General features: G+C 40.8%; 1 protein-coding gene across 4 annotated transcripts in view; it reads right to left on the bottom strand.

The window, feature by feature from the left end:
- Positions 1-13,378, bottom strand: part of plekhg2 (pleckstrin homology domain containing, family G (with RhoGef domain) member 2) — an 82,245-nt gene that overhangs the window by 8,101 nt on the left and 60,766 nt on the right. For 3 of the 4 annotated variants that reach the window (XM_024277296.2, XM_024277300.2, XM_024277301.2), the window contains 10 exons: positions 12,898-13,029; positions 8,850-9,032; positions 8,663-8,755; positions 8,474-8,560; positions 6,981-7,014; positions 6,770-6,862; positions 5,315-5,416; positions 5,035-5,073; positions 4,635-4,642; positions 3,832-3,972 (listed from right to left, as the gene is read on the bottom strand). In XM_024277296.2, the coding sequence (XP_024133064.1) occupies positions 3,832-3,972; positions 4,635-4,642; positions 5,035-5,073; positions 5,315-5,416; positions 6,770-6,862; positions 6,981-7,014; positions 8,474-8,560; positions 8,663-8,755; positions 8,850-9,032; positions 12,898-13,029 (912 nt within the window). The remainder of the gene's footprint in view (positions 1-3,831; positions 3,973-4,634; positions 4,643-5,034; positions 5,074-5,314; positions 5,417-6,769; positions 6,863-6,980; positions 7,015-8,473; positions 8,561-8,662; positions 8,756-8,849; positions 9,033-12,897; positions 13,030-13,378) is intronic. The other variant, XM_024277299.2, reaches the window with a different exon arrangement.

The raw sequence follows: 13,378 nt of genomic DNA, 5'->3' as shown, positions 1-13,378 counted from the left end.
AGCTACTTATTTTCTGCAAATAATCATAATATAAATTGAAACACAAAATTGTACATTTAGAACATTTATTTTTTACACTTTAAGGCACATGTATCAAAGTCTAGGCCCGGGGGCCGGATCCGGCCCTCCGGGTGATTCTATCCGGCCCTCCAGATCATTTTATTTATTGTTATTAATGACCCGATGTTATCTTGGGGTAAATTGTAATTTATATAATTTTGACAAAATATATTTTTATTCATTCATTATATTATTCTGGAATAATATTCCTGCCTTTTTATTATTCAGAATTATGTTAAAAAGTTACAGTTTTAAGGTTTTAAAAATCGACATTCTGCTAAATTTTTGGACTATTTTGGCATTTAATACATTTTTAGGCAATTTTGGAGTTTAGCTAATATTTCAGCTACATGCTAGCTGTTTTGGCTCATTTAGGCTTTTTTTTCTTAGTTTTTTAGGCATATTTGGCATTTAGCTAATATTTTAGCTGGCTATCAGCTTCAGTGTTTTTAGCTATCAGCAGGAGCATCTTCACCAGCCAAATTCAGCTTACAGCAGGGGTGTCAAACATACGGCCCACGGGCCATATCCAACCCGCCAGGTGGTTTAATCTGGCCCAGTTATGAAGAGAAAAATATATACGAATTTTCAAAACAGAAAGTAAGTTTCTAGCCCATTTCTGTGGCGAGTTATGGTTCTTTAGAGAAATGACCACCACTAGGGGGAGCAAAGGAAGCTCAAGAGAACAAGAAATGAACAAACCATGTTGAGTTTTGGGAGAGAAATAAGGTTAACGTCAAAATGTTTGCAAGTTTAACCCTCTGGAACCGAGGGACTAAAGCTCTCGTTCTAGTTTACTTTTGAATTTACCTCTGTATTTTCAATTTAAAAGGCTTATTCGGTATCATTTTAATCAGCACAACCTCTCCTATGTGACACTGCCTTTATTTAGTCATTTTTCCATGTTCTATTCACACATCAGACATAAAATCCTGCAAAAACAGAAAATTCCGTCTGGAAAAATTTGATTCTGTTTGGAAACCCCAAAAATGTTTGACAAACTTTTTTTACATGGAATGAAAGTTTTATTTTTTTTTTTCTTTTTTTTTTAAACAACAAAAATAAAGAATCCCGGCTAAAGTCGCACCAGGCAGCACAAAAAATAAGACTTTCTCACTGATTCTATCTGACATTTTTCCTGGAGATCTGTGTTTTTTTTCTTTATTGTGTTTGTAAAAAAGAATAAAACATTTCATGGGAGAAGTTTGATCCAGCTGGATTTCAGGTCGGCTCGACTGGAATCTACACAGGTGGGGGCGTGTCTGTCCATTCTGAACTGTTGCTTTCTGTGACGTTGGTGGGCGGGACTTTCGCAGTGACCTGTTATTGTGGAAAATTCATGTCGGTCCCCATCCCAAAATAGAATAATGACCGGTTCCCTCGTCATTGGATTTCTAAGAGCAGACAGCTAAGTTAGGCTCCGCCCCCCATAGCAGGTGCTGCTGCTGCATCACCGCCGTCAGATTGATGTTCATTCTCCGCCTTATTTATTAAAATAAAAGATTGCTTATGTCCAAAAACTACAAATGAAAGTCATATTCTCTCTTTCATTTAATAAAATCTCAATCACAGAATAAATTCCATTTTAGATGGAGTTTGGATACATGTTATGATCTATTAATCGCGTATGTAAAGCATCGACTTTCACAGCCCTAGTTGGTTTAGTTGTTCACCAGAGTTATTTTTACCTTTTGGAAGGAATACTTGGAATATTTTTCCTAAATACCACCAACACATGTTCCACAGAGGGACCAGAACCTGTTGGACCGGGAGCTGGGCCAACATTTACTTGGACCGAGATCATAGAAGATAAAAACCTCAGCAGCAGCAGACGGTTCTGTGGAAATTGGTGTTCAGTTTGTTTTGTTTTTTTAACAACCCTTGATTAGGTTATAAATGGAAGAAAATAAAGCTTTATTTCACTTTTTAGGAGTGTTGTGATCAATTGTTTACATTTAACGTTCTAGTCAGACTCTCTTTTAACAAGCATTTAAACTAGATACCAGGGGTGACTGCATTATTTTGTGTATTGATAGTATCAATACCGAGGTCAGGTATCGATACTAGCGTTATGAGATTAATACGTTTGTTGCAGTTTTTCTTCAGTAAAGAGCTTGAATTTACTCGTCGAGTTCATGTACGTCTGTCTGCAGTGTTGCCAGATTGGGACAATTTGAGTAAATACCTGCTCAAACAGTGCAGGAAACTGATCTGGCAACATTGTCTGTGTAAACAGTCCCCACCTCCTCACACCTAAGCCCCGCCCCTCCCTTCTTCATTGGACAGCTGAGAGTCAGGATTTTATGTTGTGTTGTTTTTATTTTTATGTTGCTTTTGTTTACTTTTTTCAATAGTGACACTGATATTAATATATGTTTGTGGTGTTGTTGTATTTTCAAATTTGTTACATTTTTGCTTTTTAAAGTGTTTTACTAGTTACTATTTTCTTCCTAATATAATGGTATTATATAATTATTAATACACATATTTTATATTTGATTTATGTTCATCTTAGTTTGTTGTAACTAATTGATTTAAATGTGTATTTGCCTAAAGTCTTTCACCTGTTTTATTATACATGTAATTAACAAAATGTGTATTTCTGAAATTATTTTAAAAGTCAACATTTAAAAAAAGTACTGATATCAGCAGTACTAGCCCTTGATATTGGATCTATACCCAAAATCCTAGTACTTTGGGTATTTATAAACTTTATAGTTTTTGAAATATTGAGCAAAATATGCCCCAAAGGAAATGAATGAGAAAGTCTTCAAACTAAAAAAATATATATTTATGGGTTATGTTTTCATCTTTCATAGTAATTATTAAAAAAAATAGAGTTCAGCTTATATACTAGCAACATGCTAACGTTTTTGAGTTCTGACGTTTAGCTAGTATTTAAGCAATGTACCAGCTTATCTACTGAGGTTTTTAATGCTAGTTTGAAGTTTAGCTAATATTTGAGCAAAAATTTAGTTTACTTAGGAATTTTAAGCTATTACGAAGTTTAGCTTGTATTCATGCAACGAGCTAGCTTTCTTTTGGCTAATTTGGTATAAACTACCGTTTTTTTGGGGCTAATTTGGGGTTTAGCTCATATTTTAGCAACACACTAAATATTTCTGCAAAATTGGCATTTATTGAGGATTTTAAAGCAATTTTCTACAATTTTCTGACATTAAGGTCAACTTCAGCGCTCTTTCATAGTTCTTTTACGAAATTTCCAGTATTTTAGCAAATTTAACATTTTACAAATAATTTAGCAACATGCTAACGTTTTGGCTAATTTCTTATCTACTGGTTTTTTTTAGGCTAATTTAGAGTTTAGCTTCTATTTTAGCAACAGAATAACTTCTATGACTAATTTCGTTTACTAAGGAATTTTAGGCTATTTTGGAGTTTAGCTAGTAATTAACCAATGTGCTCTCTTTTAGGCTAATTAGGCTTCTATTGAAGTGTTTTATACTAATTTGGAGTTTATCTAATATTTTAGCAACACGAAAAAGTTTGTGGCTAATTTATCATCTATTGAGATTTTCATAGGTTAATTTGGGATTTAGCTAATATTTTAGCAACATGCTAACGTTCCCCTTCTTGACGCAATGCTCTGCCTTTACCCAGACTTGGGACGGCTACACAGAAACAATGGAACGCCCCCCTGTGGTTACAGTAACTCGTAGTGGTCTCCCATCCAAGGACAAACCCGGCCTGACTCTACTCAGCATTAACAGGACTGGGCGTGTCCAGCGTGGGACAGCTGTTCCTCAGTACCTCCCCCTGCTGGCCGCCGAGCAGCTGTCCCTGTTCCTCCTTTTCGGGCTCCACCTCAATCACGGAGGACGCCAGCGTGCTGCTGCTTCCTGCAGAGCCCAGACCGTCGGTGTGGTGCAGCTCGCCCTCGCTGCCGGCCTGCTGCGAAACAAAACTCCACATTTACTTCAGTTCAATTCCAGGACAGAGAAGATTCACACAAAATTCTAGTTTTCTGGTAGAAATAGAGGATGGAGATGTTGTAGTCTATTGGTGATGAGACAAGTTTCACTATTTGAAGTGACTCACTTATTGAACTTTTTCAAAATATTCTACTTTTTCTGAGATTCTTTCAATCTTAAATCAGTGTTCACAGTTTGTTTTGAATCTTTGATGGTTGAATTTGGATTAAATCTCCAGGATTTACATCAGGCTGCGTCATGGTTCAAGTGATGTCTGACCACGTCAGAGGACCAGAGGACGGCTGCAGCAGAACACGTGTTCACACATTTACCAATGTTCTGCACCAAATCAAATCAAAACAGTCACAAGTATCCGCATGCCAGACCTCTGTGAGACCCCGGTCTAAGCCCCGCCTCCGTTTCCTCTTAAACCACAAACATTTTCCACTAAAGGGGAGGACTTAGTCAGGTCATAGAGGGATTTAGGAAAAAAAAGGAGTGTGGGAGACAAACAGTTCAACTAAAGAATCCTTTAATGTAAATCAAAGCAGTTCTGAACGAAGAAAGAAATCCGTGTTCACTTTGAAAAATAGAGTTTTATTTTTGTCTGTCAGGACTTACACAACCAGGGAAATGTCTTACCGTCAAAGCTGAGGGGGTCCACAGTCAGGGTGGAGGGGGCGGAGTCAGGATGGAGTGGGCGGAGACAGACAGAACAGTTAGCACAGACTCTCCTGTGTTTGCGGTCAGAACATTAAACATCTCTGCAGGAACGACCGGCCTCGTGGTTCTCTAACAGGAACCACAGCAGACCTCTGCTGGCAGGGAGAGCAACAGCGCCACCTGGCTGCAGAGCTCCAAAGAGAATCCAGAGCATGCAGGAGTCGATAATTACTGACTTTAGAAGTAAGAAAATGCTTAAAAGCATTCATTACTGCTATGTGAGTCAAAGGACGTGGACTGAAAATGTTCCTTTGACTCCACCTGAATCTCACTTTGTCTGACCTAAGCGTCACTCTGGGGACTCAGAGGATTGTCTCACCGTTGGACTGGAACGCCGCCTCGATGTCTTTAGCAGGAGCTGCAGGAAAACAAAAGCGGGTCAGCTCCGGTCCCAGAACTCCTTCTGAATGTGTCATGGAACACTGGAACTCTCTCATCCCGTAAATGTTTTTCCAGATTTCAAGAATCCTTTCCACCTCATATTCCATGATCTCATAAATGTCTGCACTAAATGTTGCAACTGAGAACTTCAACCTCTGGACACTGAGGAGTTTCTGTGGGCCCTGAGTTGTGTCTGCAGGCGGAGGATCTGGGAGTACCTGACTGCCTCCGTGTTCGTCTGCACGGCAGGTTTCCCTCCAGCAGCAGCGGCAGACTCTTCCTGGACTTCTCTGGTGTGTAGAGCAGCAGCTCCTGAGGTTCTGGAGGAACATGAGGTTCAGGTTCAGAGGAGACAGAAGTTCACAGCAGCAGCTTGATTATCTAAACCTTAAATGAAGTTTATGAAAAATGTTTTTTCACTGCAGATCTAAAGGTATTTGATTCACATCAAGTATAAAATCTGAAGATGCTGCAGGAGAAGGGGTGCTGAGGAAACACTCGGATCTGATCTGCTGAGGAGCTGGATAATAGAAACCAGGAGTTCATGAAGGAAACCCAAACCATGAAACTCCTGCCTCAGATTTAGTGGAAGGTTGGATGATGGATGGATGGATGAATGGATGGATGATAGATGGATGAATGACGGATGGATGGATGGATGATGGATGATGGATGGATGGATGGATGAATGATGGATGACGGATGATGGATAGATGATGGATGGATGATGGATGGATGATGGATGAATGATGGATGGATAGATGATGGATGGATGAAGGATGGATGATGGATGATGGATGGATGATTGATGGATGAATGGATGATGGATGGATGGATGATGGATGGATGAATGGATGGATGATGGATGGATGATGGACTGCTATGGTTGGATGATGGATGGATGGATGCATGGATGGATGCATGGATGAATGATGGATGAATGATGGATAGATGATGGATGATGGATGGATGAATGGATGATGGATGAATGGATGGATGATGGACTGCTATGGTTGGATGATGGATGGATGATGGATTGCTATGGATGGATGAATAGATGATGGATGATGGATGGATGATGGATGAATGATAGATAGATGATGGATGATGGATGGATGATGGATAGATGGATGATGAACAGCTATGGTTGGATGATGGATGGATGGATGAATGATAGATAGATGATGGATGTTGGATTGATGGATGATGATCAGCTATGGTTGGATGATGGATGGATGATGGATGGATGATGGATTGATGCATGGATGGATGATGGATGGATGATGGATGATGTACTGCTATGGTTGGATGATGGATGGATGGATGCATGGATGGATGATGGATGGATGCATGGCCTAGTGGAAGAGGGTCCACTCTTCTTTGGTTCCGGTGGGTAACAGGTCAAAGCTCAAAGGGTTGATGGTTCGATATTCGCTCCTACCAGTAAGCCTTAGCCCCCCCCACCGAGGCCGTCCTGTCAGGACATGTGTGGCTACATCAGCAGATCATCATCACCAAACAAATCGCAGAAACATGAGAGCTCAGAGTCCGTCCAATCCATGGTTGATGACAAGAAGGGGGGTTAACCCCCGAAAACGGCTCATTGTCCCCCCGTGGGAGGAGTCAAATGCGGGGCTCAAACCTCCAGGTGCGACAGAGGAACTGACTCTGACCTGACTGACGGCGCCCCCTGTGGTAGCCGTGGAAGTCGTCCAGTCTCGGCGATGTCAGCGAGTTCTTCAGGTTCTCCTGATTGAACTGAGGCGCTGAAACACAGGAAGTGATGTCATCACAGTCATTACAGTGGACAGGCTGGATGCGAGCGGTCGCTCATGGGTGTGTGGCGGCGTGTGGCGCCGTGTGGCGGTGTGTGTGTGCGCTCACTCTGACAGCAGCTGTCTCCCAGGACCTGCCTCGCCTGCAGACACAAACCAGACATCAGAACCCAGAAGATCAAAGCTCAAAAACACGAACATAAAGATGTTATTTTCTTTCATTTAGTCTGTTTTACCAACGTCAGAATCGCTTTAAATGGAATTCTTCATTAAATCTCCTAGTTATGAGAAATAAATCTACGGATTGACAGGAAAAAGAAGCTGCCTTCACTTGCTTAGATTAAATAAAACTTTTCCATCTGCTACAGAGAAGAACATCAAAATTCTCTAATGATTTTCTTCTGTTCAAAGTTTTTTAATCTAAAAAACTTATATTTTTCCCAGAAGCTTCTTTGAGCAGAAGCAGCAGTTCTGTAGCTGACCGGCAGAGGGCAGCAGAGGATTGGGGTTAGAGTTTGTGTGAGCAGAAATTTGTGAGGAAATTCCACTTCTGAATAAAAAAGAACATTTTAAAGGAATTACACTTCTGCCAAAAAGAAAGTCGGCTCAGAAGTTGATGTTAAGATCCTGCTGGATGTTAGAGAAGCTTCTCCAGATTTACTGAATCATCTTATCCTGAAAGACCATGAGTCAGGATTAGTCCTTCCTCCTGGAGAACGATGGACTTTTTAGATTGCAACGTCTGGAAGTCCTGGAGCAACAAAATCTCCAACCGTCTGCTGAGAAGTCCTGCTTTTCACCTCCACAGACTTCAGCGCTTCTAAACAGCAGCAAAACCACTCCAAAGCTACATTTTTAAAACTTTAAAAACGTAACTTTTAAACATAATTATAAACTAGATATATAGCATTGCCTATGATAATGCTGGTGTGAATGCTGGAAGCTGAATTTGGCTGCTGAAGATGATAGCTGAAAACGCAGGAAGCTGATAGCCAGCTAAAATATGAGCTAAATGCCAAATTAGCCTACAAAGCAAAACAAAACAAAACAAAACAAACAAAAAAAAGGTTAGCCAAAACAGCTAGCATGTAGCTGAAAATGGCTGAACTTAAAATTGGCTTAAAAATCAGAAAAAAACCTTAAACTAGCCAAAACAGTTTGCATGTAAATATTAGCCAAACTCCAAAACAGCCTAAAAACCTTAAAAAGAAAAGCCTAAACAATCCCAAAATAGCTAGCATGAAGCTAAAATGTTAGCTAAACTCTAGAAGAAAAGCTTAAATGAGCTAAAACAGCTAGCATGTAGCTGAAATATTAGATAAAAACAGCCTAAAAAATCGTAGTAAATGCCAAAATAGTCCAAAAAGCTGCAGAATGCCAATTTTTAAAACTTTAAAACTGAAACTTTTTAACCTAATTATGAGTAACAAAAGGCAGGAATATTACTCCAGAACTTCGACATGTGATCTACAACATCAGGTGTCCAAAGGGACGGAGTTCTGCTTGCACTCCTTCCATCAGAACCTAGAACCACCTGATCAGGTGTTCAGCAGCAGAGGATGCTGGGAAAGAGCAGTGAATGTGTGGCTCCTCCCTCCTGACCTTCTGAGGGAGGGACGCCGGGTGGTTCTCCACGATCAGCCTCTTGAGGTAGTGGACCCACAGCCGCTTCTCCTCCTGGTTCTTGGCCTGCAGGAAAAGCGCGGATGACGTTAGGCGAAGAAGAGCGAGCGCCGCGCCCTGCTGGCGCCCTGCTGGCGCCCTGCTGGCGCCCTGCTGGCAGACAGATACCTGCACCACGTGCTGCTGTTTGGGGATGGTCCGGTCCGACACCTTGAAGCATAGCGAGTCCTTCAGAACCTCCACAAGCATCAGATGACAGCACTGCAGAGAGGAAGGGAGAGGTCAGAGGTCGTCCCAGAGGAGCCCGCCTCCTCCCGCCTCCTCCAGCCTCCTCCCGCCTCCTCCCTCTGCTCACAAAGATGTGCGTGCTGTAGACGAACTGCTCCAGACGCTTCTTGGTGATCAGCAGCATCTTGTCAAACAGGAAGAAGGCCCGCTCCTTCTTCACCCTCTGGACCTTGAAGGAACCCTCCAGGACCAGTTCTCCGAACCCGCTGAGGTTCGGGCCGGTCCAGTTCACCAGCAGGGACTCGATCTCCTGCAGAGAGGATGAGATGAGTCAGACACACGAGGAGATCAGAACCTGGTGGATCCGAACCTGGTGGATCAGAACTCGGAGGATCAGAACCTGGAGGTTCCTCAGAGAACCCGACAGTCAGAAACATCCAGAACATCCTCTGTGTTCTGCTTTAGAAAAGCTTTTCCAACCAGAGAAGTCAAACTGTGATGAGAAACGCTGCAGTGGGAGTTTCATGGTATGGGTCTCCACATCAAGAGGTTTCTGTTAGCACATAACAATGACCACAAGGGGGCAGTGCAGCACAGGCCTCCCGTCAGAGCTGCTGATGGATCACCTGATGAAGGTAAAAGGATCCAGGGCTCCCTCCAAACCCTCCGCTCCACTGAGCTGACCTGAAACCCCTCAGCCGTCTGAGCGCGCCCAGTGAGGTCAGTCAAGAGGCCACGCCTCCATTTCTGCACAATTTCAAGGTCTTATAAGATAAAACAAGCAAAACTCAAAGTCCAGCTGAACTGGAATAGATTTAAACTCTAGAGAAGAATGGAGCAAACAGTCTGTGCAGTAAGTAAAGGATAATGCGTAACGATGTGTGCATTATCAGAATGAATGAACAACACGTGAACGTCCTCCGCTTTCTGCATTCATTTCTGATGATGGACAGTTCTTCTCCTCACCTTTGAAATGGTCACTTCAGTGGACTATTTGATGTGCGGCGTGACGCGTTGTCATGGTAACGGAAGTCAACATTGCTGTTGATGCTAAAGTGACTCAGAGATCAGTCATGTCCATCATAGAAACATTTAAAGAGGTCTGTTTAGTGTCCTGCTGCTGTGATAAACTGTGGAATCACGTTAATAATAAAGTTTTAAGCAACGTGCTAGATTTTAAATTTGGAATCTAATACAGTTTTTACGTTGACTTGGAGTTTAGCTCATATTTTAGCCACAGGCTAATGTTTTAGACTAGTTTAGTTTTCTGAGTTTAGCTTTAGTTTAGCTTTTTGTTTCAAAAAGCATAAGAAGAAGGTGGATGTTTACCAAATAGTTTATTCTGGGGTTTTAGGGAGTTTATCGTCATATTTGGATTTTCCCACATTTTCTACGTGAAACAAGGATAGGAGGCACAGATCCAGAGATCCAGTCAGACCACAGATCCAGTCAGGATACAGATCCAGTCAGGATACAGATCCAGTTAGACCACAGATCCAGTCAGGATACAGATCCAGTTAGACCACAGATCCAGTCAGGATACAGATCCAGTCAGGATACAGATCCAGTTAGACCACAGATCCAGTCAGGATACAGATCCAGTCAGGATACAGATCCAGTCAGGCCGCAGATCCAGTCAGGATACAGATCCAGTCAGGCCGCAGATCCGGCCACTCAGAATCTGTGTCCCCTAAATATATTTGCATTAGGAGCAACAACTATTGATTAATGGTCCAATGGTAAATACTTCCATAAGAAAGTCACTTCAGAAATTGTGTTTCTCATCCTAAATTAGCCAAACGAAAATGTTTTTATTTTTATATAAAAAACTTTTGTTTTTTGTACAATATGTGGGGAAAAATGAAAGTATGACATCAACCTCACCAGAACTCCTGAATAAACTATACTGTAAACATCTACGTTCTTTTTAGGGTTTTTGGGACAAAATATGAATGTTTCCAAACATAAACGTGGCATGAAGGATGCTGGAGGACATATTGAGACAGAGGATTCAGATTCTGCCAAGGACTACGCTTCTGAGCACAACACCAAACGAAGACCAACACTATTCTGTCAGTGTTGATGTCCCTTCAGTTTCAAAACTCTTTTACTGTGATTGTGAAGCACAGAAAGCAGCTTTGACATAACGAGCAACATTTTCACCAAAGCAACTTCTCTCCACATCAGGATCCACTCCATCAGTTACATAAATGATTGAAGAATTCTGATAAGTGGAAAAGCACGCCATTCCACGCCGCTGCCAACAGCTGTGCGTTTAAAGGGTTAAAGAGTTTTGGAAAAAACACACGAGGACTGAACACGCCTCACAGTCAGCTGATAAATTCCATTTGGCTTCTTCTTTTTATTTCTTTTCCAACAGGTCCAGAGCTCAGACACTGCCCCCTACTGGTGGAAGCAACACTCTCATTCCAGAAACAGGAAGTGGAACACGGATTCTCTTCCCTCCAGTCAGCCGGACCAGCAGAATGAGACGGAGACCGCTCAGACTGAGGCTTTTACAGATCTGATTAAAATGTCTCAGATTACTCAGATTATTCACCTACAATACAGATTTTCTTTGTTAACTGAAAGATTGTTTTAGCAGAACTGCTGCTGGGGGGGGGGGGGGGATTAACCTTCTGCTTCTCCTTTTGAGGAGAGCGCCATTTGTGACACTAAACCTGGAGGTATGGAGCCAAACCAGGGTCAAAAAGGTTTGAAACTTAAAACCTTAAAAAATTAAAGCTTAAATGTTGGTGCTAAGCTGGAAAAAAAATCAAAGTGTCTGAAACTTCATGCAATGAAACTTCAAATTTTCTGCTTCAAATTTTCTGATTTTAAGCTTCAAAACTAATAATTTTTGTTTAAAAACATATTTTTTTTTTGTTTTGAATCTGAAAATTTCAGGTTGGAAATTCTGGCCCCATTCTGGCACGTGGGGGCGGGGATAACATGAAGGGCCAATCAGAATCAACGAGGGTGTAGCCTCAGGACTGGCGCATTCACTGACTACTTGGATAAATACAGTTGAAAATGTCTGTACTATGGCGGCAAGCGAAAGGGGTCACAAATGAACAGGAAAGGTCGGCGTCCCGGTGAGCCGATCTGACAGGCCGAGCACATATGTTACCTGCACCTGCCCTCCAAAACGCCGCTTGTTATGCAAATTGAGTTTTTTTGTGTTTAAAAAGCTGTTTTAGAGCATTAAAAGTGCTGTTTTGTTGTGTCGAAAACGGCGTTATGCTTGAATAAAATGGAAGCGTTTGTGACTCTTAATTCAAAATAAAAGTCAATACTTGAAATGCTTTTTCATTTTCATAATGTAACTGCATCAATTTCTTCTTGAATAAAATGAAAAAGCAATTCTATCAATAGATTTTTCTTCTGTAACATAATCAAATGACAAAGAAAACGGCATTTGATATTTAAATTTCAAAAAGTTCTCTGGGAAAATTGGACCAAAATTCAATTAAAGATGTCAAACTTGAAAATTAAACAGGATTAACAGAAATACTTTAACTGCATTACTTGTCTCTTAAATGAAAATGAAAAATCAATCCTCTGAACTGTGTTCCTATTTTCCTAATTAACTTATTCTGGGACATAATTAAAGTGATGACAACAATGAAGACTGCTTTTTCATTTTCACATCCTGATGCGCTAAAAGTGTCCCATAAATCCTTCTTGTAATGCAGTTACATTGTGAAAATGAAAAGATTTCGGTTTTGCATTTTATTTTTTAAAATTGACTTTTCTAATTGAATTTTGGTACAAATTTACCAGAAAATAAAAATGAAAAGTTAAATGCCATTTTCTTTACCGTTTTAATTAAGTTACAGAATGAATTACTTTTTCTTTTCATTTAAGAGACATTTAATGCAGGAACATTAGGAAAATGAAAAAGCATTTCCAGTATTGACTTTTATTTTGGATTATGAGTCACAAACACTTCCATAGAATAAAATGAATAAGGTCAAGTTTAGAAACTGAAAAACAGAAAATCTGAAGCTGAATATAATTAAGTTTACATTAGAATCGCTCAAAGTTTCAGAAACTTTATTTTTTTTAGCTTAACACCAATTTTTCAGTTTAAATTTTCAATTTGTTTTTTTGGGTTTCAAACCTTTCTGACCTGATTTAGCTCCACACCCTGAGAGGAGCAGCTGACCTCATACCTGCAGCCTCACGGCGTGCTCCTGCTTCCTCTTCATGTCGTTGATGTACCAGGCCACGGCTGTCATGGTGACGATGGCGTCCTCCACCACTTCGTAGCCGGGGTCGTTCTTGTCAAAGTGCTTGGAGAGCTCCTGAACAGACGAAGACAAACATCAAAGACGGACGGAGACGACGGACGGAGACGACGGTCCTCGACGTCTGAGGAGCATGTTCACCGCCGCCATGAAGTCAACAACAACCCGAATCCGCCATTCACAGGTGGATCAATGTTTCAGGGGTTCGTTTCACTCTGTGAAAGGAAGACGTCTATGAGGTCAAATCAGGATCAGCCTACAGTGAATGAAATCAGCTGAAAAATAGACATTAAAACTGAAAAAAAGATTAAAATTAGAAAACAACACATTGTAAATTTGGAAAAAAAAAATTCGAAAAAAAATTGAAAATGTAAAAAATACTGAAAACTTTAAATTAATCTTGAAA

The sequence above is a fragment of the Oryzias melastigma genome, linkage group LG13, assembly GCF_002922805.2.
Source record: "Oryzias melastigma strain HK-1 linkage group LG13, ASM292280v2, whole genome shotgun sequence".
NCBI classification, from domain to species: domain Eukaryota; kingdom Metazoa; phylum Chordata; class Actinopteri; order Beloniformes; family Adrianichthyidae; genus Oryzias; species Oryzias melastigma.
This window is presented reverse-complemented; position numbering and strand designations above follow the sequence as displayed.